Source organism: Elephantulus edwardii, unplaced genomic scaffold (genome assembly GCF_000299155.1).
Source record: "Elephantulus edwardii isolate Elephantulus edwardi_28Jun2011 unplaced genomic scaffold, EleEdw1.0 scaffold00073, whole genome shotgun sequence".
NCBI lineage: Eukaryota > Metazoa > Chordata > Mammalia > Macroscelidea > Macroscelididae > Elephantulus > Elephantulus edwardii.
In genome coordinates, this window is record NW_006399823.1 from 13738778 (window position 1) to 13761195 (window position 22418).

The 22418-nt window shown below is 38.5% G+C and overlaps 1 protein-coding gene across 12 annotated transcripts in view; it reads left to right on the forward strand.

The window, feature by feature from the left end:
* Positions 1–22418, forward strand: part of PARD3 (par-3 family cell polarity regulator) — an 869174-nt gene that overhangs the window by 567963 nt on the left and 278793 nt on the right. For 9 of the 12 annotated variants that reach the window (XM_006888934.1, XM_006888931.1, XM_006888932.1 and 6 more), the window contains one exon: positions 6085–6316. In XM_006888934.1, coding sequence (XP_006888996.1) covers positions 6085–6316 — 232 coding nt within the window. Of the gene's footprint in view, positions 1–6084; positions 6317–11410; positions 11551–22418 lie in introns of those variants that run through there. The other 3 variants (XM_006888940.1, XM_006888941.1, XM_006888942.1) reach the window with 1 other exon arrangement.

A 22418-nucleotide genomic window follows, 5' to 3' on the forward strand; every position in this document is an offset into this window, starting at 1 on the left:
CCCATTTTCCCCAGACTTTTTGGTGACCCAGTCCTAACATGATACCTTGCAAAACAGTGTAGCTTAATTTGTAACATGGACTAGAATTTTAATGGAGCTACATTTGCATCTGTTGAAAACATGCTAATTAGTTATATCTTAATTACACAATGACTGTGCTGCATTAAAGAGAAGTAAGCTGCTTCCTTTAAAGAAGTAATATCTCCTTTTGAAATAGGAAACTTGAAAGCCTCTTTGTATAGGTAATCACATGGGAAAGTAGTTGATAGTTTAGTGCATAGAACAGAGTAGAAGAAGCAGAAATGTTAGTCCAAAATAGGCATTTCTATTTGTTCAGAAAGAGATAATCATCTTCCTTTGTGCAGGTTATTACAAAAAGGAGAGTAAACAATCTGTAAAGATGACTAGAATTGCAGAGGAAATAATGTAACACTGTATATAACATTTTAAGCAGTAAATGGCCTAAATGTAGGTTGATGATTAGTTTTTACATTTTAATTTGCTGTATGCACACAATAGATCATGTAATTTATCCTGGTATATTAACTATTTCCTTACTTGAAAAAGAATGCATATGAATGCTGTTTTCTATGTTCGTATAAAGGAATCAAACACTTTTTTGTACCTTATTATTGGTTGGGAAAGTCTGTTGGTCTAGTGGGTAAGACGTTGTGCTGCCAACCCAGAGGGAAGTGGTTCAAATCCACTAGTTGCTCTATGGGAGACAGATAAGCAGTCTCCTCCCATGTAATTTACAGGTTATAAACACACATTGGTGGGTCAGCAATACATTGATTTTAACTCAATGTCAATGAGAATAAGTGAGTAATATTGACTGCTTTTTGAGTAATCCTGAATATATATTTAAAATAAACATGTGACCAGCTTTGAAGCATTTTAAAATCCCAATGTTTCTATATAGTTATGGGGGAATTGGAAGATGATTTCCCCCCTATTAGATAATTTTAGAATTCCAAGCATATATAGGCAGTACTCTAAAAGAACATCTTATGTTTGTACATATGAAGTTACATATTGCTAAATATTTTTAATTAGCTGGCATTCAGTGGGATTAGTTAACTGAGGATACCCCCAGACGACTCTCTGTGATATAATGTATTATTTAAATTAAAATGTTCAGAATAGGCATAAAGAATTTTCAAATGTGCAAGTATCATTTTAAACCATTTACTTGCTTGAATCAGGAACCTGGGCTTATCATTTAGATCCTAAAAAATGAGGTTACAAAACCCAAACTTAATGAAAAACTTGACATTACATCTCCCCCCTACCCCCCATTTCATCCAATTCAAAAAACAAGTTGTATTACATATACCAGAATATGGCTGTGGATATGAAAAGAATTGGCAACAATTCCAACTTCAGCATATAGTTAGTTGCCTTTATTCTGTTACTGAGCCAAGAGCAGACATATGCCCCTTGTACTTCTGCCAAAACTATTAGGCAGAAAACTAGCAGAATTGCTACTGATACTTCCATTCATGATTTATGATAATGGGGGCTGTGAAAGACTAAGCCATTTACATTTATTGAGCTCATTTTTTGTTTATCATTCCAGACCACATAAAGGGTTATAAAATCCATTACACAGTAGATATTGTACTAGCAACAATAGCATAACAATATACTAGAACTGATTAGAGCTAATCTAAGTACAATAGACTTTCCCAGTGTTACAGTGGTAGGTGGTGGCTAATCTTGTCAGACTTTATCAGTGGAGAGTAGACATTATTCTGAAAAGAGAAGGCTGGTGGTACCTAGAGGTTGGATAGGAGTTAGTTGTGTTGAGACAAAGTCAGAAGTCAAGGTTGACTGTCTTGCATTTAAACAACCCCCAGTGAATAGATGTTATCTGCCTGGCACGTCTGGTAAGTTCTTATTTTAGGAGCTTAAAGTCTGAGAAGATGGAATTGTGATAAAATATTGTACATAGAGCTAGTGGGTAAAAGGAACTTTCTGTGTAAGAATTGCAAAAAATTGACCAGCATCTATATACCTAGTTTATATATACTAGTGGAAGGAGTTTTGCAGCTGTCAGGAACTTTAGAGTCAAACTGGTTTGGTCCATAATCTCAGTGTTGAAGCCACACCCATTTTCAGTGGGTTGATCAGTGCTTTGCACAGTGGCAGGACACAGCCTTGCTGACCATGTTGTAACCCTGTTTAAGCTCAAGTTTCACTCATCTGGGGGCTTCCATTGACAAGCCTGCGTATGCATAGATTGTAAGCCCTTCAGCCAGTTGGCCTGTGTATTCTCTCCCTGTGTTGTCTGTCAGGACCACAAGTAAATATTATAGGCCAACTCAGCATTTATTGTTAAGCCATGATTTGCATCTTCCATGTGCATCAGGAAGTGTGATTACAAACAACAGAGTAGCAGACAAGCACATTTCCTTTATAGTTACTTTTAAAGAAGAAAAGCAGCATTTTTTTAAAGCCACTATGTTCTTTGAAGAAAGGCTAGTTTGCAATTAAATGATAATGAGGAGGAATTTTTTAAATTTCTAGACTGAACATATTTCAGTAGAACTTCCAAATGAAACCAATGTGAGATACAAAGAGTAGTAATCTAGTTACAAATAATCAGTCAGTGAAAATCCAGCAGATCACAAAGACCTTATCTTTTTGTGCATCAAGTTGTCATGAGTCAGATGGCTTGAAGGCATCTAACAACAAGGAGACAGCAGAATCAGTTCCAGAATTACTGCGCTCAATTGACCCACCTTCTTGATGGACATACCCCCCCCCCCCCCCCCCCCGAGTATAAATCTGCAGCAATGGGCTTAAGTGTGTCAGGGATTGTAAGCGTGACACAGTATAGGATGGAGTTCAGATCTGCTATGAACCTAACAACAGCAACAAGTGAAGTCATAGCTTTAAGTAACCACACAATAGGTTTCTGAAATGCCATGCTGACTGCTGGAATTAATCTTTCAGGAAGATGATGTAGTGATTGAGCAATAGGTAACCCAATTATAGGGCCTATGAAGCATGGAAGTGTTCAGTTACAGAGTTGATTTTAAAAAAAAAGAAGCAGATTGCAATCTGCTACAATGTAAGTTCTAAAGGTAGCAACATTTAATGTTTTAAAAAATGCTTTCAGTTTACAGTTGTCTGTAGGCTATTAAAAATATATTTAATATATCAGGAAGTATAAAATGATTTTGCTAGAGTTCAAGTATATCCTTGTAGTTATATACTGTCTAGTCTGAACCAACTCCTAGCTGGCCTTGCAGTGTAGGTTTTCATAAGCTTTAGATCATCTCGAGGAGTGTGTTTTTCTCTTGGAGCAGCTGGTGGATTCAAACCACCTACATCTGAATTGGAAGTGCAACTCTCACCCACTAGACTACTAGAAAGACTTGGAGTTCAACTTACAATAAATATAAGTAAAGGAGCACCAGACTCTAGTATTTTTGCTGGTCTGAAAATTTTTTCCGAGTGTCTGTGTCCTCAACCATAAATAGAAAAGGATGGACTAAATGATCTCCAGTGGACCTTCCAGATTTAGATTCTGTGACATTTTTACTCTTTGGCACTTTAGGGCATGACCAACTGGGATGTGAAATGTCGCCTCATGTTTTTAACCAAATGTGACAAGGGAGGGGGGAACCAACTATGCTTTTTTATTTTTCTGTTTTATGCTAAATAGTTGGCATTTGAAAAAAGTCATATTATTTAACCACTACCATCCCATCCCAACCGATAGTATCTTCTCAGAATCGTATGGATTGCTAGCAGAAAGCTTATTAGAATTATTTCCACTGGCATTATTATATTTTTCATATTATTTATTGATAAATTGCATGGCTTCTTTCTGGTAGGAAGAAAAACACAATTTCTCTTGAAGATACAGTATTTTGATTTAGTTTGATTCTTGTGAATATACCGAAGAAGGCCTGTGTGACAAGAAGCTCAGAAAAACAGAATGTTAATGTATTTGCTGATGCTGGGGGGGGGGGAAACTACCATAATTCTTACCATTCAAAGGCTAACCTCAAGTCCCAGTAATTCTTGCTATATTTGGAAGGTGACATTAGATAACCAGCCTCAAAATTATTTCTGAAAATGGATATTATGTAAATTTTAAATTAATGTTTCTTTCTTAACATAAAAAATTCTTAGAATTTTTTGATAGGTGGCATCTTGTTTGAGCTGTCACTTCTCCAAATGCCTAATGTTTTGGGTATTGAAGAACCATGGGGCCATATATTAACTAAATCGGGGCTTTTTTTCCCAAATCCTTGAACATTGTTATCATAAAGTAGAACTTTTATCTGCAAAGTTCAAAGAACTGAGGTTATTAATTAGCTTATTTTCAAAACTCCATTAACCTCTTTAGCTACCATGATGCAGACAGACATGTACAAGTATTTACGATTAGAATATATAATAGCATTTACTTAAAATTTGGCTTTGTATAGTGCCAAGACGATGTTACAAAGACTGTGAAGTTGTCTTACACGCATAACAGTCTTTGGTGTGCAGAAAGCACAGATGGGCATATTTGGAAATGCAAGGAAAGATGTTCTTATGTGGACATTGATATAACAGAGAAACCTATTGCCATCAAGTCAATTCACATTCATGGCAAACTTCCATTAGGTTTCTGGGACTAAATCTTCCTGAGAAGAGACTGTCACATCTTTCTAATTGGATTCAAATTGCCAACTTTTCTGTCAACAGCCAAACATGTGATGTATTGTCAGTAGGGCTCCTTGGATATTGTAGACACTAGATAAATAGATAGATAATCAAGCAAGCAAGTAATCAGTCCACAGCTGTCCTGCTGATTCCTACTCATTGCAGCCCATCACTGGGCATCTGAGGCTGCAAATCTGTATGGCAGGAGGTTACTCATCTGTCTGCCATGAAGCACCTGGTACATTTGAACCACCAACCTCAGGGTTGGCAGCCTGACTTACATATTATGCCACTGTTGTTGTTAAGTGCTGTTGAGTCACAGGTGACTCACAGCGGCCCTATGAAGGAGAGTCCTCGACGCTTGCGTGACTTTCATCCTCTCTCCAGGTTCATAGGGTTTCCGGAGGCAAGCTATTACGGAAGTGGATACCACTCCTGCTTCCAAACTTGTTTTAATCGGGGAGCTCCGCCCACTCTCTGTTCGCATTGGGTAACCAACCATTAACACAGTTGACACATCAGTGTCACAGTGTTCAGCCTCACAGCAACCACAAGTGACTGTGGTATAGCAACTTATACACCAGGATTATGCCACTAGCTACTAGCAAATAGTTAAGATGATAGAGAAATCAGATCAATTCCATCTTGTCTTTACTCAGAAAGAAATTAAGTGTTTTGAGAAAAGATGCTAATTTTCTTCTTGTTTTGCAAACGTTGTAGACAGGTCCTCAAGGAGTTCTATGTAATTGCTGTTGAGTGAGAACCAATTTACAGCTGACTCACCAGTGCATTTTTAGAGGCAGAAAAAGCATGGGAAGAGATTGCCTATCTTCTTCCCTGGAGCAGCTGGTGGATTTGAACCACCTCTCAGAAATAAATCTTTTGTGGTGCAGAGAGTACTGTGATGAATGGATGCTGTCCAGTCAGGGAGCTTCTGCTTTCTCACCATTGTACATCATTAACTAATAATACTCTTGTACATGGAAATCATGCCATCACATTTTCATTTCTAATTCTATTTAAGAAACCAATAGCAGTATAATCCATGTCTGGGTGGTCCAGACTATAACAGAAAGTTACATTAAGGAAAATGGGAAAGCCAAATCCTTAGATATATTTTCATTCGTTTGTTGCTGTCAAGTTGAAGCTTCTTCCTAGCTGACCCTTGTGTGGGTTTTTAAGAAGTTGTGAATTGGAGGAAAAAAGATGGCCCATCTTTCTCCCATCAAACCGAGATCTGAACCCTCAGAGATACCACTTTTGTGTTAGCCACACACATCCCTGTGGATTATATCATCAGGGGTCCGTGTGTTTTATTTTTCTGATTTTTTGGCAGTATAGTTAACTATATTTTTGTTTTGTTTTCTATTCTTTTGGTTTGTTTTTTTGTTTTATTTGTTTGTTTTTTAATTTTCCAAGTGGAAGAAGACACAGAAGAAAGCTCAAGGTCTGGACGAGAGTCTGTATCCACTGCCAGTGACCAGCCCTCGCACTCCTTGGAGAGACAGATGAACGGGAACCAAGAGAAAGGTGACAAGACTGACCGAAGAAAGGATAAAACTGCCAAAGATAAGAAGAAAGACAGAGACAAAGAAAAGGAGAAGATTAAAGCCAAGAAGGGGATGCTGAAGGGCCTGGGAGACATGTTCAGGTAAGTACTTTTCTAATCCCAACTAAACAATCTAAGCTTATGAGTGTGAATTTCTTAAGAGTTACTGATGAAAGCATAGATTTGAAGACATGTTTCAGGTTGAGAATTCTTGTCTATTTTCCAGTGTTAGGTACTGTATTTGTATTTCTTAAAGAAATTTCACCATAGTTAATTCAGACCATTTTAGCAGTCTCAGAGATGATATCCTGCCAACCATGTAAATAAGTTGGCAAGAGGAAAGGAGGGACATGTCTGTATCTTAGCGATGCGTAAGAGTAAAAAGCCCCATTGAGACAAAGGGCTATTAAAGCAGTGTTTGTTCTTTTTTTGTGTGTGAACAATGGTTCATTATTTAAATTTAACAGAGAGCTCAAGTTAGTGGTAGCATTTAAAGGTTCATTAATAACAAGCCTAATAAAAATGTTACAAATAGAGCTTCAATTAAGCTGTGTTGATTAATTTAATACTTATTACTTTAGTCTGTAAAGATTTCATTAAGCATAGTCTCTGCCTGTTTCTTGACAGTTGTTTTTGTGTCCCTAAATTATGCTCTAGGATTACTTAGCATATCATTTTTTGCAAATCATTGCTAAACAATAAAAGTGACAAGTTGTTCAGAAGTTGCACAGAAACTCCCCCATAAATGTTCATAGCAGGTGATTTATAATATTCAGGCATTTAATGTTAAATATAAAACTTGCTTGATTGCTCCATAAATTAAACCCCTAAACATATCAAGATGATGGTTTGAAATTGAAAACATACAGCACAGCCACTTACTTGACTCTTCAAAAAGTAGTTATCCTGCTCCATGGATCCCTTCCTTTTTCCTATGTTTTGTAATTGTAAAATGTGAGCAAGAGTTTTCATTTTCATAGAATGTTTTGATTTATAATCCTAAGGTTGACCCCAATAACTCAGGGAATTATAGATCAGTCATGTCTGGAAAGTGGAAGAACCATGGCATTGCCTGCAGGTTCCATAGCACAACAGATGTGTTCTAGAGATGCCTTATTCAGGAAAGTGCATGGAAGGCGTTCACCAGCTAGAGGAGCAGAAACACAAAGCCTGGCCTATGAGTAGTATTATCTTTAATTTAAATGGGATTGGATTCCCAGCTCTAATGCTTCAGAGCATTTGTGTTTTCATAGTTTTTCATTAGCATTTGTCTTGTTTATATACTGCTGCTTCTGAATGCGTTTTCAGGCAGATCATCTTTCTTCATTATTTTCCATGTCCAGGAACACTTAGGGGATGAACTTGCTCTAACTGCCACTTTATTTCGGTTTCTCTGTTAGCCAGGGGGCTTTTCATTCGCTATATGCAAACTGACAGCTCATAAACGAGCCCTTACAGAGAGCACAGAAAGAAATCTGCTGCCCATCAATTAAAATTTAAGAAATTTTGTACGACTGTCTTCTTTAAATTAGAGCCTAAGAGGTGGAAGGAAGACTTCCCTTGAGACTCACATCCGCCTTCTAGCAGTCTCATTTCCGGTGGCTTTTTTTGGTCCCTTGTAGAAAGATAATGGCTTGTTTGCTAGTTTCCTTACCTTACCCAACATTTATGTGCTACATAAAACACTCTGCTTTTGTCATGAAATAAGAAAGTTCTAACTTTGTAGGATGACATTAATTTCAAAAATGTTTTTTTTTGCAACTTACAATTCCAAAAGTAAAGATGACTCATAGTAAGTTTTCTTTTTGAGATCAGTAGGGGAACTAGAAATTCTTTAAAGCCACCCTGATAGCAGTACAACAAAGCCCCTATTTTGCTCTGAGTCCTATAACACACCTAATTTTTTTTCTACAACTCTGGCTATACACTGTACCCATAGTTGGCAATGAAAGCCATTTCTGTGATAAAGAAACCATCCCATTTGTAGCTATCATAGCCTGCTTTCTTTTGAGAATAAACTTCAACAGTGGTTGAATATTTCCTTTTTTTAAAAGTAGACTAATATTCTCCCTGCATATAAGAATAGCTGTTTTTATTTAAAAAACCATTATCATCACTGATTGCCAGGCTTTTTGGATATGTTTTGTTGTTGCTGCTATGTGCTTTTGAGTTGGAACTGACAATAGCTGGCCCTTCAGCAAGTTTCAGAAGCTGTAAATCACGTAGAAGAAGATTGGTCATTTTTTTCCCCTGGAGCAGCTGGTGGATTTGAAGTTTTAACCTTTGAGTTGGCAGCACAATTTTTTTACCCACTAAGCCATTAGAGTTTCCTTTGGATATATGGAATCAGTGGTTTGCTGGAGCTGGCCTTATATTGGCTTGCAAGAGCTCATTATTAAATTTTCAGGAATTTTACAAGCTGCTAAAATTAAACAAACACAGCCCTTATTAAAAAATAGAGAAAATTGTATTAAAGTTAGCTAATGCTGAAAACACAAAATGTCTTTATTTTTATTTTATTATTATTATTTATTATTATTATTTTGGCTGTTTTGAAGTTTCTTAAACACAGTATGTTTGCATGGCTTACAATGGTGTTGGGAAGTGTTTCTTCCCAACTTCATACTCAATGGCATCACACTGGTAGTTTTAAATCAACCCTGGTGGAGTATTTACACCATGGAAAACTATAAATTACACAATAAAGAATTTATTCTCTCAGGCGACCTGATGATTAAACATACGCCAACACTTATCACATGGACTTAGGTAAAGTCTTCAAGTTTTTCAACTATTACTCTTTGAAAATGATTTATAAAACATTAAACAAACTTTCCCCCCCTTTTTGTTAAACATTGGTTTTAATCCTTCTTTCACTCCATTATTATATGTCATTAGTTCTTGAGACACATTGCTAGATTTTTGTTAAGCCATTAAAAATCTTTTAGAACTACATTTTTTACTCACTGCTTTTTACTTTTGCCACTAATATGGATTTTTTGTTTCTTTCCTTTTAAACAACATAGGCGAATATGGTAAGAGTTTAAAATTAGCTCTTTCTTTTTTTCTTCTGCAGAGACTAGGATGTGATTTCATTAGTTGTGTTGTTCTTAAATAACTTAGTCAGGATGTGTATAAGTATGTCCATTTCTTCATATAGTTTATAAGGAGGTTCAGTGGCAACCTAATGCTGGCAAGAAGCACAGAGCAAGGTTCTGTGTGTATTCATGATTATATTTCTTACTTTCGTTTCTGTTTTGTGGTTCAGATAACAAATAGAAGAGGTTAAGTAGAGTGAATTATTGGAAATCTAACATTACACATGTTTGCAGCAGCATTTGGGCTTCTTTCATGAGCTTGAAATAATAAACTGTTTACCTTCAAAAACAGAGTTCTCAGTTCCCACCTTCCAGCGACCACTACCTCTATAGGTCATTTGTGATTAGTTTGGTTGAATTTGATGAGAATTAAATAAATAGATCATGTTTTGAACTCTGTATCAGAGGAAATGATAGAACATTGGGGAAGGCTTTTTATTCACTGGCATCTACAGGCAACATGACTTTGTATTTCTCACATTGAATGGCAGTCACAAGAATGATTTAATTATTGATAAACAGCTCTAGGAAGGAACATTGTGAGTCCTCTGAATCACTCTTCTGTTTATAAATTATGGAGTATGTGAAGTGCAAAAACCGCCTTAATACAAGTTTTAAATCACAGATTTAAATCTGTAAGAAATCAAATAGCAAATGGAAAGTGTTTTGTGTTTATACTAATTTCTCCTTGTACCTGCTACATCATCTTTAGCACATAAACCAAAGGGAAAATCAAAAACAGGTAAAAGGGGGAAGAACAGCCATTGTCTTTGAATTGATTCTGACTCGTAGCAGCTCTGTACAAAACCCGGGAGGGTTCCCCAGGCTGTACTCTGTACAGCAGCAGACAGCCACACCCCTGTCTCCAGGAGTGGCAGGGGATTTGGAACCCTTTTGGTTAACAGTCTGAGCACTTAACCAGGATACCTTCAGGGCTGTTTACTCTAGAATGTATGGGACTCCTTTTGCCCCTACTTAGATAAGAGTACATAGAAAGAACCTGAGTGTGCTTAAAAAACCGATAAACATGACTTGTTAATATAATCAGTCTGTGCTCCAAACATGACAGAGGGAAGGTCTGAGGTTTTGAATCTTCATGTATACTTGATTCTCTGATACTTGGTTATTGAAATGTAATACTACAAAATCTTTCAGCTAACTCTTCAGTTTTACAAAGTTGCCAGTAGGAAGGGAACCAAGTATGCACTTTAGAAGGATGGAGATATGTAGCTTAACTTTTTTAAAAGAAAGCAACAGCATTATAAAGCAACCAGATTCCCCCATAGTTTCCATCTCCAATTCTCACTCACATACTGCTGTCATAGCAGCTCCCTTCATTGGATTTTTGATCTTAATATAAATATATTAAATATAAATCTTTCCTCACTGGAAGAGCCAGTACATTTCAAATGATGGAGATGGTCGCCTTTCTGATTAGCAGCTCAGCAAGCTATCAGTTAGGCCATCGCAGTGCCACATCTCCAAATTGGAAAGACCAAAAATTATCATGAAAGGTAGTTAGGAAAATGGTTTCAGATGTTATAATAAATAAAATTGTATCTCCCCTTTTTTTTGTGCAGTATATTTTGATACCACTTTGCGTACACATTGAAACTGTTATTGTCCAAATGTCAGAATTAACATCTACTCTAAAAGTTAAAATTGGCATCAGTATTGCACACCTTAGATGCATTTCATGGGGTGTCCATACATGGTAGGTAGGAGCCTGTCTTCATGGGAGGCTGAAACAAAGGCAATGTTGCAGTAGCACCATTCAAATTGAATCCTCCGATCACATTTGAAATGATTACCTGGGTCCCTGCAGCATTGTTTTATTCAGTTCTGCAAGAAGAAATAGATAATTTCATTTGAAACCTTGTTTGGTTGAAACTGGATCTACTGCTATCTTTTTCGTTTAAGAATATCATAGTTTTCAGAACACAGTGAACTCGATTAGATTTTAAAACTCAATGTTAGCAGTTTTGAATTACACAGCTTAGCATATGAGCAGGCTTTTGAGGGAATAGGAAACACAGATTCTCGTCGCTTCCTTCCTTGCTTTTACTAACTGTGTGTCTGTACCGTGTTTCTCGTTTAGCCTTGCCAAACTGAAGCCCGAGAAGAGATGAGCACCAAACCAGATTCAAAAAGGTCTTGAGCAGCACATATTGCACAATCGGTTTTTCTTTTACTTTTTTTTTTTGTTTAAACAAACAATAAATTTACTTTTAACGACTTCTTAGCGGCTGTTGACACATTTTGTTTACGACATCAGCAGTTTTGATGGTTGCATTGTTTCCACCTTGATCAGTTTGGACCTTTTTGATCTTGATTCTAAGCTTAAGGGTTTACCTTGCTGCTTGAAGGGGCAGAAGAAGAATTTTATATTTTTCTTTCATTTTTCCCCTCATTATTGACTTTTCCACATAGTGGAAAACCATGGTCCCAGCTGCTGACATATTCAGCATGTACCACTGAATGCTAGAATCTGTACTTTCAAGAATATGAGGAATTCCACTACTGGTTTGGTTTCACTGTTTCACATAGTGGCCAGAGGAGTGCTGGCACGTGGACAGTTGTTAACAAACCAGACGTGCAGAGGTGGGGAGCTGTGGGCTGGGAGAGTCACATCTTCACCATGAAATGCAGTGAGTACAAAGGTTGATAATCAAAGAGACCAGTTTGCACTTTGTAGCACAGGTTAGCTTTGATTCTTTTTATGGGTTATGGACTTTAGACAAAAGATGTGGGAGTTGGGGAGCTAAGTATCTGACTGAGCTCCTGGAGAACTGAATGAGTTCAGTTTTTCAGTGAGAGAAGAATAGAAACTATTTGGCAAAAGATCATTCCCAGGTTTGCTGAGAACATGTGGAATAAGAATACACCCTTTATTAGAAATGTTACTAGAAAGAGCCTGTCTGGACAAGTATTTTCATCACTGATCCAAATGGTGCAAGAAGACTCTCCTTACTTAAGCTTATTTAACCTTATGTCTTGTAAGAAGTCTTAACTCCACCACCCCTTGGGGTTTCAGACAAAGGCTGCCTTTAGTTGACTCCAATTCCTGAGAATATTAGAATCACATCTTATTGAAAAATACCTGTTAAGATAAGAAAGAAAACAATTTAATAAAATGCATTATGGAATGGGGTTGAGTCCCTCTAAGAAGGATTTCTCTCCTCTCAGACTTCATAACTGTTTGCAATTTCTATTGTTCTTACCCCAACAAGCAAAACCCCTAAAGCCTGTGTTATGAGCAGGAGACAGAGAATGTTTCTTCATCTTAGGAATGCCGAGACTTATAGTTATTTATGACTCAAGGCTAATACAGATTTACAAGACCCTTTTCTCACTGATAACTTTAAATGGCATCCTGTGTAATCCCATGTAATCATCAGTGATTTAGGGAATGCAGCTTAAAAGAGTCCTGTAGATAGAAAACCATGCATATCAAAACCAAACACAAAAGCAGATCATTGAAAGTAAAGAAGGGGAGGAGAACTGGAAATTAGAGTGATTTTGTATCGTTTCATTTGTTTTCTTATTTGCCACCTGGGCAGAAGACAATTTTGTTTTATATGTATGCATAAATGTGTCATTCCCTTGGAATAAGTTCCTAATTTGTCAACCCGTAAAGAATGCATTGTATGCTTCTTTTAATTTGAATGGAGACAGAGGTTCCTGTTTTCAACACAGGAAAATAAGTGTCAGACTGACCTGTTAGCAAAGACAAGTCTAGGTAGCTGATATCATATTCTTCTCATATTCTTTTCTCTTGTTAGCAGCTTTAAATAGAGAGCCTCTGACATGCAAGGCACCCGGGCTGACTGCATAGGCAACCAGAGGAGGCAAAAAGCATGACGGCTGAGCTGCTAAGACCTTTTCTGACGTTCTTGCATGGTTTGGGGGTTCTCCCCCTACACCTGCCCGGACCTGCAGCATGAATATAGAATGCAAGTGTCAAGGATGACACCTACTTTATAGTCTCTGGAAAGCAAACCTTTTCGTAAAAGAAATTTCTGACAGTTCTGAGATGCTAAGTCAATTTCAATTCCAGGCTCTGTGGAAAATGGAACCATTTTCTGCAATTGATGTGAAAATTGAAGGCTAGTGACTATTCACTCTCTAATAACCTAGGGTAAATAAATACTATCATATCATTGAAAAATGTACTAGAAGAAAGGCTGGGCTAATGACATTCACTACAACATATATTATTAATATTCTTTTTGAAGGCTTTTTATTGGTTGCCATTAGACGCTCCCTATCTTTTTTACATTGGATATAATGGGTCAAGTACATACTACTCCAAAATGTATTTATATCAAGCCACAAATTATTATATAAACATAATTGTTCTGTTCTTTCAAACAGTCTTTTAAGGAATTCATTGGGGAAGTGGCCTCTTATATAATTGAATATTGGTTGGTTTTCTTTTGACCTCTGTTTAATAATAGCCAACTTAGACAAAAAGATTAAAATGGGATTACATTTCATATCTTAATGAAATATCCATGTGTTCTGCTAACCTCTCATTTGCATTTTTTTTTAGACTAGATAAACCATCCACTAAGCTAAGGTCCAGCCCCTAAAGCCTTCCTGATCCTGCCTTGCTTGTTTAGAATATTGCTCTAACAATTCTTTGCTTTCTCTACTGAACCATTCTCATTTCCAGACTGTGCTGTGTTGTTTTTTGGTGTTTTTATTTTTCCTTTTCAGGGGGAATAAAATCATATACCTCTGTCTACCTGTCCAATAGCCTAAGTGTGTGAGACCAAGTTTCATCAACTTTGCCTCTAAGGAGCTCCCTGGTTACACTCTCTCCAAGACTTGTTTGGCTTTTGACACCCCATGGGTTGTTCATTACTTTCCCCCAACACCACAATTCAAAAGTGTAAATTCTTCTATCATCCTTTTTCATTGTCCAGTTTTCAAATGCACTTGACACCTAACAATAATAGCCTCTGCAACTATACCTCACTTTTTATCGTCCCTTCCTCGCAAACTCTTTGATGCATTTACCTAGACTCACTCTCCATTTTCCCATTTCTCTTGAACTCATTTTGATGCAGTCTTCATCACTTCCCAAATCCTGCTCCCAGACAGACAATCATGAAATATTCACTGGTCAGTCTATGGACTGTTCTCCCCACTTACTGTGGTCCATCAATAGCACTAGGCTTGTTGGTTATGGCTTTTTGAGGTCACTTAAAGACAATGAATGAGGGTGACTGAGGAAAAACAGATGCCATTGCATTGTGATGTTGGAGAAGAGTCCTGAATATCCTATGGATTTCCCAGTAAACAAACAGGTTTGTGTTGGAGGAAGTGCAAACAAAGTGCTGCTTAGAGACAAGGAGAGTGAAACTTTCTCTCACATACTGTAGGTATTTTGTGAGAGGGACTAGTCCTTCGAAAAAGACATCATTTTCAGAAAGGAAGGGGGTCAGAGGAAAAAGATCCTCATAGTCCATAAGAATCTGCACTGCTAGCCTGAATGCTGTGTCTCCCTGATGGTTCGAATCCACTAGCAATTACTCAGAAGAAAGATGGACAGTCTCCTCACCAGTGATTTACCCAGTGGAGGGTTGCTGTGCGTTGGTTCCGACTCGGCAGCTATGAGTTTGGTTTTCCCGAGATGCCCTATATAGGCTTCTCCTTGCTGCTGCGTTTCCTTTGCCAATCCTTTGCCATGCTCTGTGCTCCAGAGATGGGCACCCACTAATGCTCAGCTCTTTGTCCTCTTTCCTTTTTACTTTTTCCTTGAACACAGAATTTTTATATTTTAAAATAAATTTCTAAAGGAACATACAACAACAAACCAACCTAGTAAATCACTCCTTTCTACCCTTCAGGCTCTAAAAACAATGTAAGCTTTCATGGCCCCCAATATTACATCCCTTCAGGCTGGACATCTCCTCTGAACTTGAGATTTGTCAATCTGAACATATTCTTGATTGACATATTCACTAGATAGTCTCTCAGACATCTGAAACTTAGCATGTGTCTATGATCCTACCACTTCCTAGCACTCTCATCTAAATTGCTCCCCTCCGTCTTCCCTTGCACAGATAATTGCTGCTCCACTTTTTTCCCATTGTTAGTTGTGACTGCCTGGCTGTAATCTTTGACTCTTTTTCCTTACACCTCACTCAGGCTATTGATGTGCAAAGGCAAAAGCTTTTAAACACATCTGAAATTCTACCACTTCTTGACCCAATTGTCTGCTGCCCCCAAGCCCCTAGCCTCTCCCCCCTGCATCTTTGCAGTCACTTCCCCACCACCCTTTCTGCTTCCAGCCTTGCATCTGAAGACAGTGTTTTCTTAAATCATCCAGATTGACTGAATGAAAACAGAAATCCCAACAATTGCTCTTCTTTGTTGAAATCCTCAAAAGCTACAAAGTTCACTCAGTGTAAAAGTTGAAATCCTAAAGCCACCTACTGGGCACTACAGGTTCCTCTCCATCCCCCTAGGAGTTTACCACTCCTTTTTCTTTCTAACTTTGCTGCACCTACACTCGCTGCCTCCTTCTTCCCTGAATGTACCACACTCTCTAGAACTACTCTGTCTTTATTTGTCCATCTGCCTTGACAATTTCTTTTCCTAGCTATCCAAATGGTTGATGTTTGCTGCTTTCAGTCAAACATCAGCTTTTCAGGGAGGCCTTTCCAAAATTACAATCTGCCCTCTCTATTGCCTTGACACTTCCTACTTTTTTTTTGATCCATTTTTTCCTATGCACTTGCCAGTTTATTACCCAATACCTTCTACTTGTTTGGTGGAATTATAACATGACTATGAACCTTGTCTGGCAGTTCGAATGCACCAGCAGCTCTAAGGAGGCAAGTTATGCCTCTTATAGGTTTGGAAATTACAGTTACCTTTGCGTCCGTTTCTACACAACAACAATGAGTTTGAGGGTGTTTGTTTGGTTTTTTTTTTTTAGTCCTCATTAAATCCTATTAAAGGGTGTTATGCATAATAACTATGCATTAGGTGCAGCAGGTGCTGGTTACCATATCCCATTAGATTGTTATGTTTATGCACTGTTGGAACTGACTCACAAACTGACCCTCCATTGGATCTTCATAGTCAGTATATCAAACAAAAGGAGATTTCTTACCTTTTTCCAGAGCTGCTTGTGGGTTTGAACTGCCTGCTTTTGGATTGGCAGCACAGCTCCTTATGACTCAGCTACCATTCCTCTAGGTTATCTGCTGACTTCTAGTCCGACATTGATTCACTTGTAGTCCAAGGGCTTTTGTGAAGGCAATTCTGAGTCTGCTCCTCAGCTTGCCCAAAGTGCCCAGAATTACTCGTCTTTGAAGCCACCCCCAAACAGTACCCAAGGCAAGTCACTGTGAAAGTGTCCAGTCTGTACAGCTGGGGGTTTCTAGCTCTAAACTTTTTACCCTTGGCATTGAGTGTGGTCCTCAATCAGGAGCACAGGAAGTACATAAGAGCCTGTCAGAAACAAAGACTCTCAGGCTCCACCCAAGACCCACTGATCTCTGAATCTGGAAGTTGGATCATCTTCCTTACAAGGTCCAGAGGCCCTTTCCAAACTCCCCACAGTCTGACTGAGGGATGCAGCTCTGCGTGGCCACACCCATAATCCTTGAGCATGCTTCCTTCTTTCTCCCTTTCCTTCTATCACATTCCTTGGTGATGTAAACAGTTAAGGGCTCATTTGCTCACCAAAAGGTTGGTAACTCTAATCCACCCTCAGGTACCTTAAAAAGGAAGTATTGGAAATCTAACATGAGTCACTGGGTTCAACTCTGTGTAATGAGTTTGGTTTGATTCTTTCCTCCTGCCACACCTCTACTTTGCTGCCAATGTTCTTTGAAACTCCAAGTATTTCCCTTCTAGCCCTCTGGGGATGTCCAGTAAGCAAACAATTACTTATTGAATGAATGAATGAATGAATGAATGAATGAATGAATGAATACATAAATCAAACTTGTAGAATATGGGGTACATAATTGTGGATTCTAACTCCATTCATTTTACAATTTATAGTACATTATCTATACCAGAGTAATACTGATGTCAATCTTAAACCAAGGTCTCTACCTTTCTTAAATGACCAAAGCGACGAAGATGCTGCAGAAGTGAGTCCACAGATCTAAATCAGGTTCTCTGTTTAGATGTTGACATTAACCTCCTCCTCTCTATTGTTCACCATAAATGTGTGTACTCTGTATTAGATTATACTTACTAAAAATATCAATTGTTTAAAACCAAGCACTTTGCTTTGGCAGTTCCAAACTTTTATCCTGGGTGTTATATAGTTGAAAGGGTCCTAGCTTCACTTAAGAAGTTGTTGTTGTTGTTGTGTGCCATCGAGTCAGAGCTGACCCTCCGGTGAGTTTTCAGAGGCAGTTAATTGCACAGGAGGAAACTGCCCATCCTTCTCCTGTGGAGCACCTGGTGCAACACAGGTTCTTATCACTAGGCAACCAGAGCTCCCCACATGTTAAAATTACCTTGGTAATGCCATCCTAATCTTCAAAGCATCAGCGTCTGAGAGGTGATAGAATCTATCTCTCCAACAAGCTACAACTTGGTTTCAGTCCTTACATGTTTTACCAGCAACTGCTGCGGAGAAAGAAAGGCTGACAAGTCTCATCCCTTTTAAAGGATATACTTGTGGGTAGGTTGCAGATGGCCTCTGCCTCACCAATACCTGAAGCTCAGAGGCTTCCTTTTTCTCCTTAACACCTTGTGTGTCAGAGTAGAACTGTACCCCATAGGGCTTTCCTAATTGAATTTTCACACATCTGTCTCTGGACCTCTGAGCTGACATGAACCTTTTTGTTCAAGTTATCATTGCACATGTTAACTTCCACTGTACCCTGTATCCATGGTCTACTAACACACCTAAGATCCAGGTCCTGTTCTTAAGGGCTGGAAACCTCTGCATTCTTAGTGAAGTTTCGCTGGTGAAGAAGCAGGGACAACCTCACCTCCTTTGTTTCTTCTTCCATACATTTAGTACCTTGATGTTATACTTTTATATTCTTTGTAGAATATATTGATCATTTTTCTTTAATTATGTAGCAATTTTCAGTCTTCTAATAAATAAAAGAAACAGTTGAACATTATCAGTCCATTCCAAGGAACAGAGACTTTAGAACAAAGTTAACTTATTTCAATTATCATTGTGTCTTATTTTAATAGAGTCTTTCAGTTTTTTCCAGTTAAGCTAGAACATTACCCACAATCACTTTTTGTCCCACATTTCTGACTTGTTTGGGTAATGTGGGTGACATTTATAACTTCCCTAGTTTAAAAAAACCAACATTCCATAAGCAGCCAACTTCCAATAACACTGTTGCTAACATTGGGTTTTCAAAGAGTTTTGCTACTCTGCCAAGAAACTTATAACTTCAGTATTTCTTTTGGTATTGATCACTTGTTCAGACTCTTTCTTACGTGTCTACTTAGAACCAATTCATAGCTGACCCTCCAGTGAGTTTTCAGAAGCTGTGTTGCACAGGAAGAGAATGCCCAACTTCCTGCCTCAAAGCAGCTGTTGAATTCCAACAGCCAGAGAAGTGCAACCTTTAGACCAGCAGTGCAACTCCTTATAGACTAGGCCACCAGAACTCCCACTCAGTCCTCATAGTAACTAGAAGTTAGTGCTATCTTTACTCCACGTTATGGATAAAGGGGGGAGGAAAATATGTGAGAATTGGGAAGGCTTAACAATTCCTCAAGGTCACATGACCATACAGTGGTAGAGCCAGTCTGACAGTGAACACTGGTCGATCGGCCAGGTCAAGCTCGTAGCCATTCTGCTGAACCAGCTGACCCTTTGCAATCTCTGTGGTCACTTGTCGGCCAGCAGAACTTGTGTGGAAGCCAAGATTTCTTTGAAATGCACCTTGTAAAGTGATAGTACTATTATGAGACATGAAGAAACAGAGCTACAGCTAGCTAGTCTGGCATTACAGATTTTAATGTCTTCTGAATATGACCTTATTTTTATTCCTACTTGATTTCTGTCACTTATCTACATTCTCTTTTATCTCTCCTAAAGTAATTCCTTAGGACTTGTGAATTGTATTGGGAACTTAGAATGTTCCAGTTTCCTGCCTCTCTTCAAATTGGTTTGTGCTATATTTGGTGGTAGTATTTTCTACTCCAGAAAGTTAATGTTGGTAAGGTGGGGCGGGGGGGAATGAAGGGAATGTTTGTTGTGTCTAAAACTTTTATATGTGACTAAGTGCTGTCGAGTTGACTGTGTCTCACAGCAATCCTATGAGAAGCAGGTCTGAACTTGGCTCTGTCTTCTCTGTCGTGATCAATCAAGCCCACTGTGGTCCCTGCTGTGTCAGTCTATCTTGATGAGAACCTTCCTTACTGATCCTTTTCCTTTCACAAGGACTGATTCCTCCTGAAAGTATGTGAGACAAAGTTTTACTGTCCTTGCTTCTAAGGAGCACTCTGATTACACTTCCTTTAAGACACAGTTGTTCGTTCCTTTGGCAATCTAGTGTGTGTGTGTGTGTGTGTGTGTGTGTGTGTGTGTCTGTCTCCATACTCTTTGTTCAGGACTGCTTTATAATCCTGAAAAAACACTCTGATTCCTATTAACTGACTCCTTTCCTGCCGTTCCATCGTTTTTCCTTGTCCCTGCTACACATCTTCATGTACCTCAAATCTTACATCATTGCTATTTCTTTGATTTACTGTATCTCATTCTTCTATTTTAATTCCATAAGCAGCCCAATTAGACCTCTTGCAGTGCTTCTTTTTCCCAGCATAATTATTGCAGTTTTTACTTTCTCTGCTCACTCTTTTGGGTGTTTCCTGTGTCCTCCTGTTCACCTTAACCTGTGGCCTGTCAGAGCCACTCAGATTTCAGAATTGCCTGCTCCTGGAAATGTGGACTCTGGCCCTGCCTCATGGACTCAGCTGCATGTGTGTCTACTGTCCACCCAATATTTCATCCCTGGCTTTTTATTTCCACTAATTGCTGTTGCTCTAAGGAAATAGCTCTTCATCTGATCTGCATTGATAACTCGTTTTAGTTATTAGAAAAATCTTTAACTTCTAACTTCCAAATTCCTAGATTTCAAGTTCCTGTTGCTGTGTGTGTGTGTGTGTGTGTGTGTGTGTGTGTGTGGTTGGGGGGGGTGAAGTAAGAACCAATGCATAGCTGACCCTATTTTTCGGAGGCAGTTAATTGCATGGAAGGAGATTGCCCATCCTTCATCTGTTGAGCAGCTGGTGCAGTGCAGCTTCTTGCCACTAGGCCACCAGATCCTGTGTGCTAAGAATTTGCTAAGTCAAGAATATTATAACATGCATGGTTGTTTCATTTTTCATTGAAGGTTTGTTGGGGATTTATTGCTTTTTTTAAAATAGTACTTTTGTATTTATTTTATATTGTTTACTTACAAAGTTCATAAAGTATGTATACATTCTTTTTTCCACCAGATCTTTCCCTTTTCCTTTTTACTGTTACTATATACCATCGAGACAGACCTTACTCACATCTGACCCTCTAGCGGATTTTCAGAGGCAGTCAGTCTTACAGGAGGAGATTTGAATAGTTTTTAAGAAAGTAAAAGTTAGCCCTCTTGCAGATACTTCCACAGGACAAACACTTTTCTTTTTAATGGTCTTTCTAGACCACAGATGAGAAACTCTCCTGATGAAGAATATAGCACTATGGTTGAGGTACTAACCATGGGCCACACATCTTGGGCAATTTAATTGTACTGGGAGAAAGCCAGTTCCTGAGAAGGAAGGTGGGCAGTCTCTTCCTGTTGTGATACACAGTCCCAGCAATCTAATGAGATTGTTAATGGAGGGTTGCTATAAGTCCTGATGCAATGGCAATAGCTTTGTTTTTTTAGAACATACAAAGCAACAAGCACCTGTTGTTGTTGTTATGTGCTATTGAGTCGCTTGTGACTCATAGCGACCCTATGTATAAGAGCTCTAAACGCCACTCCATCCTGTGCCAACTTAGCCATCCCAAACTCACTCATTCCCACCACTCCACTCACAGAATCGATGATGTTAAAAATAAAATAAAATAAAAATAACCACCCAGTCAACCCTGACTCCTAGGGATCCCGTGTATAGCAGAACTATACTCCAGTAGGTTTTTTCAGTGTTTGGTTTGTCAGGAGTGTATTGTCAGGTTTTTCTTCTGAGACACCTCAGGATGGATTCAGACTGCCAGCTTTTTGATTAGCAGCCAGGCACGTTAACCCTCTGTGCCACTCTAGCACACCCAGCTTGATGCCGCATAGAGCAGCCCCATTCCTGCTACCTGGAAAACTAGAGAGGCAGAAAGGTGATTGTTCTAAAACAAGCTTGCTTTGACTTGTCTTTCTAGACAGATAGGTATCTTTGCAAGTGAGCAATAAACGTCTACATGAACTATCGTAATTTAGTACTTAATAATGAACATCCTGTGGAAGATGAACTTTTTACTGCTCTTTTGCAAAGTGGCCAGTGAGAACTGCAAAAGAGGACGTCTGTAGCTTGGAAGTGGTGCCTGAGGGAGGGTATTCCTGGATATGTATTTCTGATTGCAAAGGCCAGCTACTTAACTGCCACAGGGCCAGCTTGCTGGGCTTCTGGATGACGTTGCTTCTCCGGAAATGACTTCATTTTTCTTCCTGTATCCTGTTCTTGCTTGTTTCACCTTGCCAAGCTGCAGTGTTCTGTAACCCTGCAAACAAGCACTGTAGATGAATAACCAGTTACTACTAAGTCATCTTTGACTCATGGTGACCTCATAAAATTGTTATCAGTCTTAGACAAAAGAATCACCAGGGCAGCAGGTTATTTTACTGATCGTGTGTCAAACATGTGACTAACTTATTTTTTAAAAAAGTTTAGGTATGGAGTATGTATAATAATGTTAGTAGTCTTAAATTATTCATTCATTTTTTTTCAGTCATCCATTCATTCAGAGAACTAGTATTTGCTTACTATCCTTCCTGTATAGCAGTTTTACTGATATTACTGTTAATGATTGAGTTGTAGATATAACTTAGAGAAGATAACCAATAATCAAGTAATTACAGATAAAATGAACCTTGTGAATTGGCAATGTGTACATTGTTGTGGCAGTT